We start from the raw sequence: 13577 nt of genomic DNA, 5'->3' as shown, positions 1-13577 counted from the left end.
ACCTATGTTCACACGCCGACCTCTGTCCACTTGTCCAAGTAGAATCCACGTGTACCTGTGAATAAAATTATACTCACCTGATCCAGTGTCCAGATTATAATCCACGTACTTGGCAAAAAAAAACAACGAACACCCGGACCAAACGGACTGAAAGGGGTCCCATGTTTACACATGGGACCCCTTTCCCCGAATGCAGAGACCCCCCCCCCCCGTGACTGCTGTCACAGAAAGGTCTCTTCAGCCAATCAGCGAGCGCAACGTCCTGGCACTCTGCTGATTGGCTATGCGCTTCTGAGCTGTCAGACAGCGCATCGCAAAGCCTCTCCATTATATTCAATGGTGGGAACTTTGCGGACAGCGGTGGGGTCACACGCTCATACAGCCAATCAGGAGAGTGCCACGAAGTAGCGCTTCCTGATTGGCTGAAGGGACCTTTCTGTGACAGCAGTCACGGGGGGTCTCTGCATTTGTGGAAAGGGGTCCCATGCGCCGCAGGGCGCTGTATAAAAGTGACCCCCGGCTGTGGCATTATCTGTCCAGCTAGTGGAGCCCGATGCTGGTGTAAAAAATACGGGGGACCCCTACTCTTTTTGTCCCCCGTATTTTTTGCACCAGCACCAGGCGTAGAGCCCGGTGCTGGTTTTAAAAATACGGGGGATCCCCTGTCATTTCCCCCCCCGGATTTTTAGAACCAGGACCGGCTCAAAGAGCCCGAGGCTGGTTATGCTTAGGAGGGGGGACCCCACACAATTTTTTTCCGGGTATTTACCATTCCATAAAAAAAAAAAATATATATATATATATATATATATATATATATTTTAAAAAATATATAAATAATACTTGTGCCTCCAAAATAGACAAACCAAGTACTTAATCCCTTCTAATATAAATAGATATGCTATGACCAATAAAAAAACACAACAAAAAAAACATGTTTTTACATTTTTTTATTAGATTCCGCCACCAAAGTGTGGCGGATTGAAAATGACGAATTTACTGTCTAAAAGCACTGTTGTCGAATTTCCAAACTTCAATTGAATATACTTTTGGCGAATTGCCGCATTTGTACCATTGCAGAAATGTCGAATTAGACAAATGTCGAATTTCAAAAAGACGAATTTGGAAAGTCCGTTTTTTTGACGGAAAGTACTGAATTGCATTGTCGAATTTTTTTTTTGGGCGAAAATGTCCCGTTTTTCGACATTTTCGGGAATTCGACCGCAATTGCATATACCCCTTAATAAATCGGACGGTTAGAACCCAACCCTCAGATAACACTTGCACGACATTGCAGTTTGCGATACTAAACTTCTATCTTAACACAAAGCAAATGTTTCTAGTTAATGCTACTGTATTAATCCCAGATTATATGTACCTAAAGAGAGAATGAGGGAGGGTGGAGAGGTACTCATAGTTGGATTTAATGTAGGCCTTTTCCCCAAAATGTTTTCTAGGTAATCTGACCTCCAATTGCTGAACAGAATTAGAAAGTTTGCCCGAAGACTGGTCCCAGGAAATTAAGAAGGTTGTAACTTACCGACACACATCTCTCTGCACTGCTTTTTAGTCGCTTGTGAGGTACTTGTTTTCTGCGATTTGCCATTGAGCTAAATAAAAATAATATTTTTTTTAGTCATGTATGTCTGTAAATATTATTGATCTACTACAGTCTTGGTAAAGAATTATTATCAGTCTATGGAAAATGAACACAGGCCTAGCAAATAAAAAGCAATCATTAAATACAAGCTATGCTTAATTCTTATTTTCTTACAAAAAGCAGCAGGGGTCCACTCTATTGGTGTGTACACACGGTGAGATTTTTTCTTACGATTTTGACTATATAGTCAAAATCGTAAGAAAAGTTAGTGCAGATCGCAAGGTGAAAGTCACCTTGCGATCCCGATTCGATGCCGACACACACAATAGGGAAGTCAATTTTGACTATCTCTATAGAAGAGATAGTAAAAATTGACACTTAGCCAAAATCGCACATAGCCAGTATCGCAAGCACATAATGAGTGTGCTTGCGATACTGACTATGTGCCTACCTAGCCCCTGCCGCATAGTGAGAATCGGGCATAGCCCGAATCTCACCGTGTGTATGGGCCATATGATGCAGACTACGGCCGATTTAAAAATACAACAATGTTCCAGAAACAAAGCTAATAATCCCAGCATTGAATAGAAGTGACTGAACTGACAATTTCTCTCTCTATTTGCAACACTATAATAAACCTTAATCCTTCAAGTCCGCCGTCACAGTATCATCATTGACTCAGAACTCAACTTTGCTCCCACTCGTATATTCAGTTTCCAAATCCTGTTATACACATCATAAATTAGCCCTATACCAGAACACTTTTCATCCAACAATTCAACTATTAGGCTGGTTGGACTGAAAATCTGGTAACCTATGGGAGCAAAATGACAATCAGCTATTTGCTCCCCAACACACAAAATTGGTCATTCAGTCAAGCTTGTTATTCAATTTGATTAAAATAACTTGTCTGAATGACTGTGCTTATCCATTTTACTGGGGTTTGGGAGCAAACGGCTGAACGTCATTTGCTCCCATACATTACCAGATTTTCTGGTTGGCTTATTGGAGGAAAGTTGATCTGGTGTACGGCAAACTGAAGAAACATATCACAATACCCACATCTGTCATAACTGCAAAAACTTTAATTAATGCACTCAGAATCTCCTGTTTTCATTTTTGCAATAGCCTCTTTACTGGACTTTCCCTAAAGAAACTTTCACCCCTACAATCTTTTTTGAATGCAGTGGCTAGATGGATTTTCATGGAAATACATTCCTCTTCTGCTGCTCTGCCTCTGTCAGCCCCTAAACTGGTTGTCTGTATTTTCCCCATACCAACATAAACTACTTCTACTAACATTAAAGACCATCAAAATAAAAAAGGATACATCAACATACACAATCTGACTTGGCTCAATATATCTTCCATTCAATCCCTCCGCTCTGCCCGACATGTCCGTCACACATTCATACTCATTACATGCTCCTATTCCTGATTACAGGACTTTTTTTTGTACTGCATCCACTTTTTGAAATGACCACCCTTGTACCTGAAGACTTTCCAATATAACAATAATTCAACTGTTGCGCCGATCGGGCACCCATTACTTCTGTCGCCTTCAAAAGCACAGGGTTTAGCCGCGTAAAGTGGCAAAACAATAATAAAATACTGCCTGCAGCACGTAAAGTCCTGGATGGGCGCCCAAAGGGGACAATTTTTTCACACATTTTAGTTTCCCCACTTATAAATCTTTGCCTTGGAGAGACCTTGCTGATGGTGTATGACCTGTGACATGAAACGGTCTACCACAACCTCACCTTTATAACAGAGTTTGGCTGTTCCTCATCCAGTTTTAAGCCTCCTATACAGCTGTTTGTTAATAACTGTGTTTCAACCTACATATGAAAATGATGATCATTATTACAGGTTGAGTATCCCATATCCGGAATGCTCGGGACCAGGAGCATTCCAGATATGGGATTTTTCCGGATAACAGATTACCTGTTATCTGTATGGGTTTCGGGGATCCAGCGAGTCGGCAGGGGGGACCGCCGTGAGCCCAGCACGACGGTGAGGGTCCCGGGGAACTGGCGCATCAGTGGGGGAGTCCGAGGGGTCAGCGGCGGGTACTGGGAGTCAGCGGCGGTGAGGGAATGGCTGCAAAGCCACTCCCCCACCTGTCTGTGATTGGCCGCAGACACCAGTGACGTTATGACGCCGGCCGCGTCATGACATCACTACAGGACTGAAATATTCCGGTTTTCGGAATATTTCGGTTAACGGGTGTCCGGATAACGGATACCCGACCTGTACCTGTTTGGTATGATTGGTTAATCATACACCTGACTATGGGGGTAATTCTGAGTTGATCGCAGCAGCAATTTTGTTAGCAATTGGGCAAAACCATGTGCACTGCAGGTGTGGCAGATATAACATGTGCAGAGAGAGTTAGATTTGGGTGGGTTATTTTGTTTCTGTGCAGGGTAAATACTGGCTGCTTTATTTTTACACTGCAATTTAGATTTCAGTTTGAACACACCCCACCCAAATCTAACTCTCTCTGCACATGTTATATCTGCCCCTCCTGCAGTGCACATGGTTTTGCCCAACTGCTAAAAAATTTCCTGCTGCGATCAACTTGGAATTACCCCCTATAATCCCACAAAATCCCTGACTTTGTGCAAATGTACCTAGAAGAACGGAGGCTGTTTTGAAGGCAAAGGTGGTCACATCAAATACTAAAATGGTGATTTAGATTGTCCTGATCATTCACTTTGGATTTTGGTGCTGTACTTGATAAAAAATAAACTTCTACTTTTGAAAGCATTCTTACTTTGCAGCATGTTTTCTACACCTGCCTAAAACTTTTCCACAATACTATTTGTGTGAATATATATATATATATATATAAAATAAAAATATAAAAATACATGCATACGGACACATAGTGTTCACTCTAGACTGTTTTAGCAGGGTGCCGTGCCCTGCCCGATTTTAAGGGCAAAACCCGCCCTGCCCTTTCTGCAGCGCCCTGTTAATACAGCCGCCCGCTTTGTGTCCTCTCAGCGTGTAAAGATGCCGCGCGCAGCACCTCCGTAGGCGCTGGGCACGCCCCCAACAGTGACGGCGCCGGCCGCCCCCGTCTGTGGACTGAACCGCCCACTTGCATTACGTGCAAGTGGCCACGCCCCCTATTTGCATGGCCACGCGCGCGCTTGTGCCCCTCACGGACCCGCGCCCTGCCCGTCCCCTAGAGGGAACACTAATACACCCACCCAAATCCAGTAGAAGTGGCATAATATGTGGACCAGAAACTGTAATATTACTGTTGTTTGCTTTGTTTATACAGCACAACCTGCATCACTATAAAATTATGACTTGGTATTAACAGACAAGAGGGTCACAAAGCTGTGTAGCCATGCTCATCTTACTGCAATGCAACATGCCTCATCACTGCATGCTGCATGGCATGGCAGGCTGTGACTATTCGCAGCCAGTAAACACTCAATTAATTCCATTAGGAATTAATGAAGCAATCGCCAGCTGCGGATAGTCGTAGTCTGGCATGCCATGCAGCAAGCCGGTGCATGGCTACATCTGTACTGCATAATGTTCCAGTCAGATTATAATGGGAATAGTGTTTAGAGCAATATGATCCAGTAACATAGCAAATCTGGTTGGGGGGGTGTCAAAGGGCCATGTGAATAAAGAAGTATACTCAATGTAAGAGTTGATTGAATGGTTTAGGGGGTTGGTTCAAACGGGCTCTCAAGAGACACTTCTTCACCAAACCCAGCCTTCTCTCATCCTAAGCCTTCTGTGGCCCTCGCTCACTTTCTACCCCATCTGTGTCACCCGTTTGTGTTCCCCTCCCCTTTAGAATGTAAGCTCTCACGAGCAGGGTCCTCTTCCCTCATGTGCTTTTACGTCTCTTACTTAACCTATCTTCTTTTCAATACTCCCTTTGATGGCACCAAATCCTTAGGTTTTCTGCCACCTTGATAAGTGCTGTTTACTGATGCAGCTATGTCTATATACCCTCTACTTGTCCTATATTGTATTGATTGGGCTCTGCGGATCCCGGATGTGGATCAGTCACTAGGTCGACAGGTCAAAAGGTCGACACAAGGTTTTTGTGTGTGTCGTTTTCTGCGTACAGTGACCGGGAAGCCGAATTAGTGCACCGTGTCCCCTCGAATGGCTGGCTTCGGGCAAGGTGCCTCGCTCCGCTACTGCTTCGCTCAGCACAGATTACCGTTCCAATCGTAGTCCACGTGGATCGTTAAGTATGAAAGTAAAAAAAAAAAATGTGAAAAACGCATGTATACCTAGAAACCCTGTCGACCTATAGTGGTCGACCTAAACATTGTCGACCTTCAAACCGGATCCTGCAGATCCCATGTGGCGCCATATAAAATAATGATAATAATAATAATAATAATAAATAATAACAATACCTCGGTGGAATAGGCTACCAAGGTTCAGATTCTAAGGGAATATGATAAGCAAAAGACGTTGAGAGGGATCTTGTTTTTAAGATAGGGGAAAGTCTTATGGGGGATACACATGGTAGTGATGTGTGCTGAGCGACTGATCACAAACCGCTCAGCACACATCTATACCCCCTTTCAGCACTCAGCGTGATGTGTGCTGAGCGGAGGGGGGACACACACACACACAGGCTCACTTCACTCAGCGGTGAAGTGAGCGACCTGACTAGATTGTGCCTGCAACTAGAACAGCGATAGCAGTGCACGGGGCCGCGCATCGCTATGGGAACACATACGGAGAGATCCGTGCTTAATTTCTAAGCAATCTAGTCAGGTTGCTTAGAAATTAAGCACGGATATCTCCGTGTGTACCCCCTTAAATGTACAAGGGAATGCCACGGATTGGGTGCAGCTTTAGAAAAGCCCTGTAGCACGGAATAGGAGACATTGGTCGGTCCAGCTTTAATAATGGTTTAGCATGTTAGTAGTAGTACTTTATATCAGATTCTGTAAAATACAGGCAACAAATATCCGTATTGGCGGAGCAGTAGTAGTAGTAGGACAATTTGCAAGGAACCTTTATCATCTACAAAGTTGCACTGAAAATTAATTGTAAGGGTGGACATCTAGTTAGGGGGAACACCAGTAAGAATGAAATTGCAATTGTCAATGTAGAAGGCTATAGGCGAGGCGTAATGGAATCCCAGATCACTGGAGGTGCAGGATGCCAGCAGATCTCTGCCCCTCTTAAAAAGAAAGTCTATCACTTACAAACCATGGTTTTGCCTTGTGAGATAAACCGGCATCCCTCAACTCTGGCAAACTCGGACTCTATTACATCACGCCGTTTAAGTGCATGCATTAAAATTTTCTTTTGCATTGCCTTATGTTAGATATGTATACAGCTAGGGCCATATATATTTGGACATTGACAATATTCATAAGTTTGGCTATATACGCCACAATGGATTTGAAATTAAAAAATGCAGATGCAATTGAAGTGCAGGCTTTCAGTTTTACAGATGAGACCTAACTAATCTTACCTGCTAGTTGCAGCAATTGCTGGCTGGTCGCCGCGACTAGTGTTCCCAGTGCTGTGCGTGTGCACTGCGTACGCTTCTGCAATCCATAGGATTGCATGGGTGCATACGCTTCTGTGAATGGGTTGCACACAGGCGCATCTAGTTACAATTGTGATGCAGCCGCACGTGTGACCCATTAGTAGGACAGATGAGCCGAGACACATCTATAATCAAGGGTTTGGAAAAATAAACATTTTATGAAACGTTTAGGAACTGCATCCATTTTTATACACAGACCTTGTTTTCAGGGGGTCAAATGTAATTGGACAAATTAACAATCATAAATAAAATGTTAATTTTTAATTCATTGTCGAGAATCCCTCCTGACGTCTGCAACCAATGGACATCAACAAATGCTGGATTATCTCCATTGTTATGCTTTCCAGGCCTTTACTGCAGAAGTTTGTTGTTTGTTCCTATGTCTTTCTGACTCTGGTATGGTCTTCAGAAAGTGAAATATGCATGCTCTATCAGGTTGAGATCAGGTGACTGACTTGCCCATTGTAGAATATTCCAATTCTTTACCTTAATATAAACCTCCTGGGTTGCTTTCACAGTGTGTTTTTTAACATTGTCTAAATGTACTATGCAGAATTCAACTAAATCTATGGAGACAGAATTTTTCAGTACACTTCAGAATTCATCCAGCTTCTTCTATCACATCATCAATATACACTAGCGACCCAGGGACATTGAAAGCAATGCAGGAAAATGCCATCGCATTGCCTCCACCGCGTTTAACAGAAGATGTGGAATGCTTTGGCTCATAAGCCATGCCAATCCTTACCCATACTTTTTTCATCCCATTATTCTGGTACAGGTTGATATTAGTTTCATCTGTCCAAAAAAGCTGTTCCAGAACTGGTCAGGCTTTTTTAGATGTATAATCTGGAAATTCTATTTTTAAAGGCTTATGAATGTTTTTTGTATCTTGTGGTGAACCCTCTGTATTTGCTTTTGTGATGTCTCCTCTTTATGGTAGACATATAATAACATCCCTACCTCCTGAAGAGTCTTTGCTTGGCTGGAGGTTATGAAGTGTTTTTTTCTTTACAATGGAAATGATCCAGTAATCATCTACCACTGTTGTCCTCTGTGGCTGTCCAGGCTGTGTTGCTAAACTCACCAACACTTTTTTTTTTTTAGACTATCAATCTGTTAATTTGGCCATTCTTAAGGTTTTCTTACTCTGTAATGGATTTTTTGCAACGTAAGGATAGCCTTTTTCACTTGCATAGAGAGCTCCTTTGACAACATATTGTGGGTTCAGATAACAGCTTCCAAAAGCAAATGTCACAATTGAAATCAACTCCAGGACTTGCCTCCTTAACTGATGAAGAAATAACAATAGAGTAGCCCAGACCTATCCATAAAACAGCTTCTGTCAATTGTCCATTTATTTTTGGTATTTTGAAAAAAATAAGAATTTACTCACCGGTAATTCTATTTCTCGTAGTCCGTAGTGGATGCTGGGTACTCCGTAAGGACCATGGGGAATAGACGGGCTCCGCAGGAGACTGGGCACTCTAAAAGAAAGATTAGGTACTATCTGGTGTGCACTGGCTCCTCCCTCTATGCCCCTCCTCCAGACCTCAGTTAGGGAAACTGTGCCCGGAAGAGCTGACACTACAAGGAAAGGATTTGGAATCCAGGGTAAGACTCATACCAGCCACACCAATCACACCGTACAACTTGTGATAACTATACCCAGTTAAGAGTATGAACAACAAATGAGCCTCATGAACAGATGGCTCATACAAAAACCCTTTAGTTAAGCAATAACTATATACACGTATTGCAGAGAGTCCGCACTTGGGACGGGCTCCCAGCATCCACTACGGACTACGAGAAATAGAATTACCGGTGAGTAAATTCTTATTTTCTCTGACGTCCTAGTGGATGCTGGGTACTCCGTAAGGACCATGGGGATTATACCAAAGCTCCCAAACGGGCGGGAGAGTGCGGATGACTCTGCAGCACCGCATGAGCAAACTCAAGGTCCTCCTCAGCCAGAGTATCAAACTTGTAGAATTTTGCAAACGTGTTTGAACCCGACCAGGTAGCAGCTCGGCAAAGTTGTAATGCCGAGACCCCTTGGGCAGCCGCCCAAGAAGAGCCCCTTTCCTCGTGGAATGGGCTTTTACTGATTTAGGATGCGGCAGTCCAGCCGCAGAATGTGCAAGTTGAATCGTGCTACAGATCCAGCGAGCAATAGTCTGCTTAGAAGCAGGAGCACCCAGTTTGTTGGGTGCATGCAGGATAACAGCGAGTCAGTATTTCTGACTCTAGCCGTCCTGGAAACATAGATTTTCAGGGCCCGGACTACATCCAGCAACTTGGAGGCCTCCAAGTCCAGAGTAGCCGCAGGCACCACAATAGGTTGGTTCAAATGAAAAGCTGATACCACCTTAGGGAGAAATTGGGGACGAATCCTCAATTCTGCCCTGTCCCTATGGAAGATCAGATAAGGGTTTTCACATGACAAAGCCGCCAATTCTGACACACGCCTAGCCGAAGCCAAGGCCAAATATATATATGATCACTTTCCACGTGAGATACTTCAACTCCACGTTCTGAAGTGGCTCAAAACAATGTGATTTTAGGAAAACCAACACTACGATGAGATCCCAAGGTGCCACTGGAGGCACAAAAGGGGCTGAATATGCAGCACTCCCTTAACGTCTGAACTTCATGCAGCGTCTTTCCAAGCCTTTAACAGCGTAGGAATCACTTCATCTGGAACGCCCTTTTCCGTCAGGATCCGGCGTTCAACCGCCTAGCCCTCAAACGCAGCCGCGGTAAGTCTTGGAACAGACAGGGCCCCTGCAGTAACAGGTCCTGTCTGAGAGACAGAGGCCATGGGTCCTCCGAGATCATTTCTTGTAGTTCTGGGTACCAAGTTCTTCTTGGCCAATCCGGAACCACGAGTATAGTTCTTACTCCTCTCTTACTTACTATCCTCAGTACCTTGGGTATGAGAGGAAGAGGAGGGAACACATAAACCTACTGGTACACCCACGGTGTCACTAGTGCGTCCACAGCTATCGCCAGAGGGTCTCTTGACCTGGCGCAATACTTTTTTAGCTTTTTGTTGAGGCGGGACGCCATCATGTCCACCCGTGGCCGTTCCCAACGGTTCACAATCTGCGTGAAGACTTCTGGATGAAGTCCCCACTCTCCCGGGTGGAGGTCGTGCCTGCTGTGGAAGTCTGCTTCCTAGTTTTCCACACCCGGAATGAACACTGCCGACAGTGTTAGCACGTGATACTCCGCCCATCAGAGAATCCTTGTGACTTCTGCCAACGCCATCCTGCTTCTTGTGCCGCCTTGTCGGTGTACATGGGCGACAGCCGTGATGTTGTCTGACTGAATCAGCACCGGCTGGTTTTGAAGCAGGGGTTCTGCTTGCCTTACGGCATTGTAAATGCCCTTAGGTCCAGAATATTTATGTGTAGGGAAGTCTCCTGACTCGACCATTGTCCTTGGAAGTTTCTTCCCTGAGTGACTGCTCCCCAACCTCGGAGGCTTGCATCCGTGGTCACCAGGACCCAGTCCTGAATGCCGAATCTGCGGCCCTTGAGAAGATGAGCACTCTGCAGCCACCACTGCAGAGACACCCTGGCCCTCGGGGACAGGGTGATCAGCCGATGCATCTGAAGATGCGATCCTCACTTGTCTGACAGGTCCCACTGAAAGTTCCTTGCATGGAACCTGCCGAAGGGAATTGCTTCGAAAGAAGCTACCATCTTTTCCAGGATTTGCGTGCAATGATGCACCGACACCTGTTTTTGTTGCAGGAGGTCTCTGACCAGAGAGGACAACTCCTTGGCCTTCTCCTCCGGGAGAAACACCTTCTATTGTTCTGTGTCCAGAAACATGCCCAATATCAGCAGACGCGTCGTAGGAACCAGCTGCGACTTTGGGATATGCAGAATCCAGCCGTGCTGTTTTAGCACTTCCTGAGATAGTGCTACTCCGATCAGCGACTGCTCCTTGGACCTCGCCTTTATAAGGAGATCGTCCAAGTACGGCAGGGGTGGGGAACCTTTTTTCTACCGAGGGCCATTTGGATATTTATAAAATCCTTCGGGGGCCATACAAAAATTCTCAACTTAAAAAATTACCCTGCCCCCCAGTAGGTCTGCTCCTTAGAGGTACTGTGTGTGCGCGCCGGAGGCGCGCACGTGCCAAAAAAATGGGTGTGGCCAGTTAAAATGGGACGTGATACACATATGCCCCCAATAGTGCGGTGCCAGATCCACAATTGCCCCCACAGTGCCAGGTATACAAATGCCCCCACAGTGCCAGGTATACAAATGCCCCTCACAGTGCCAGGTATACAAATGCCCCTCACAGTGCCAGGTATACAGATGTCCCCACAGTGCCAGGTATACAGATGTCCCCCACAGTGCCAGGTATACAGATGCCCCCACAGTGCCAGGTATACAAATGCCCCCAACAGTGCCAGGTATACAAATGCCCCCACAGTGCCAGGTATACAATTGTCCCCACAGTGCCAGGTATACAAATGCCCCCACAGTGCCAGGTATACAAATGCCCCCCACAGTTCCAGGTATAGAAATGCCCCCCACAGTTCCAGGTATACAGATGCCCCTCACAGTGCCAGGTATACAGATGCCCCCACAGTGCCAGATATACAAATGCCCCCCACAGTGCCAGGTATACAAATGCCCCCCACAGTGCCAGGTATACAAATGCCCCCCACAGTTCCAGGTATACAGATGCCCCTCACAGTGCCAGGTATACAGATGCCCCCACAGTGCCAGGTATACAAATGCCCCCCACAGTGCCAGGTATACAAATGCCCCCCACAGTTCCAGGTATACAGATGCCCCTCACAGTGCCAGGTATACAGATGCCCCCACAGTGCCAGGTATACAAATGCCCCCCACAGTGCCAGGTATACAAATGCCCCCCACAGTGCCAGGTATACAGATGACCCCACAGTGCCAGGTATACAAATGCCCCCCACAGTGCCAGGTATACAGATGCCCCACAGTGCCAGGTATGCAGATGCCCCCACAGTGCCAGGTATGCAGATGCCCTCCCCCCTCCCCTCCGTGCTGCTTACCGTGAGACACGGAGGAGATCGCGGCTGTCGGGTGGGAGCGGCGGCGCCGTGTAGTACTTCAAACCAGCCGCCGGTTCGAGAGCCAATCAGAGCTCGCGGACCGGCAGCCGCGGCTCCTGATTGGCTGCCGGTCCGCGAGCTCTGATTGGCTCACGGACCGGCGGCTGGTTTGCAGTACTACACGCCGCCGCTCCCACTCGACAGCCGCGCTCTCCTCCCTGTCTCCCTGTTCTGACAGCTGAGACACGCTGCCGCCGGACTGAGCGGCAGCGTGTCTCACTGACACCAGCTGGTGGGCCGGACCAAACGGCTTCGTAGGCCATATACGGCCCGCGGGCCGGAGGTTCCCCACCCCTGAAGTACGGGATAATTATAACTCCCTTCTATCGAAGGAGTATCATCATTTTGGCCATTACCTTGGAACACACCCTCGGTGCCGTGGACAAACCAAACGGCAACGTCTGGAACTGGTAATGGCAGTTCTGTACCACAACCTTGAGGTACTCCTGGTGAGGTGGGTAATTGGGGACATGTAGGTAAGCATCCATGATGTCCAGTAAAACCATGTAATCCCCCTCTTCCAGGCTTGCAATAACCGCCCTGAGCGATTCCATTTTGAACCTGAACTTCCCTATATAAGTGTTCAAGGATTTCAAATTTAGAATGGGTCTCACCGAACCGTCTGGTTTCGGTACCACAAACATTGTGGAATAGTAACCCCGTCCCTGTTGAAGGAGGGGAACTTTTATTATCACCTGCTGGAGGTACAGCTTGTGAATTGCCGCCAGTACTACCTCCCTGTCCTGGGGAGTAGTTGGCAAGGCTGATTCGAGGTAACGGCGAGGGGGAGACGCCTCGAATTCCAGCCTGTATCCCTGCGATACCACTAGTAGAACCCAGAGATCCACCTGTGAGCGAACCCTCTGGTCGCTGAAGTTCCGGAGACGCGCCCCCACCGCACCTGTCTGTGGAGCCACAGCGTCATGCGGTGGACTCAGTAGAAGCAGGGGAGGATTTTTGTTCCTGGGAACTGGCTGTCTGGTGCAGCTTTTTCCTCTCCCCCTGCCTCTGGGCAGAAAGGAAGCACCTTTGATCCGCTTGCCTTTCTGAGGCCGAAAGGACTGTACCTGATAGTACGGTGCTTTCTTAGGTTGTGAGGGAGCCTGAGGTAAAAATATCGATTTCCCAGCTGTTGCTGTGGATACAAGGTCCGAGAGACCATCCCCAAACAATTCCTCACTCTTATAAGGCAAAACCTCCATGTGCCTTTTAGAATCAGCATCACCTGTCCACTGCCGGGTCCATAATACCCTCCTGGCAGAAATGGACATTGCATTAATTCTAGATGCCAGCCGGCAAATATCCCTCTG

At 46.5% G+C, this 13577-nt stretch overlaps 1 protein-coding gene across 2 annotated transcripts in view; it reads right to left on the bottom strand.

Moving 5' to 3' along the window:
* LOC134909888 (heat shock factor protein 2-like) overlaps positions 1-13577 on the bottom strand; it is a 333359-nt gene that overhangs the window by 30558 nt on the left and 289224 nt on the right. For both annotated transcript variants that reach the window (XM_063917241.1, XM_063917242.1), the window contains exon 11: positions 1541-1610. In XM_063917241.1, the coding sequence (XP_063773311.1) occupies positions 1541-1610 (70 nt within the window). The remainder of the gene's footprint in view (positions 1-1540; positions 1611-13577) is intronic.

Source organism: Pseudophryne corroboree, chromosome 4 (assembly GCF_028390025.1).
Source record: "Pseudophryne corroboree isolate aPseCor3 chromosome 4, aPseCor3.hap2, whole genome shotgun sequence".
NCBI classification, from domain to species: Eukaryota; Metazoa; Chordata; class Amphibia; order Anura; family Myobatrachidae; genus Pseudophryne; species Pseudophryne corroboree.
The sequence above is the reverse complement of the archived record's forward strand: the minus strand, read 5'-3'. Positions and strand labels throughout refer to the sequence as shown.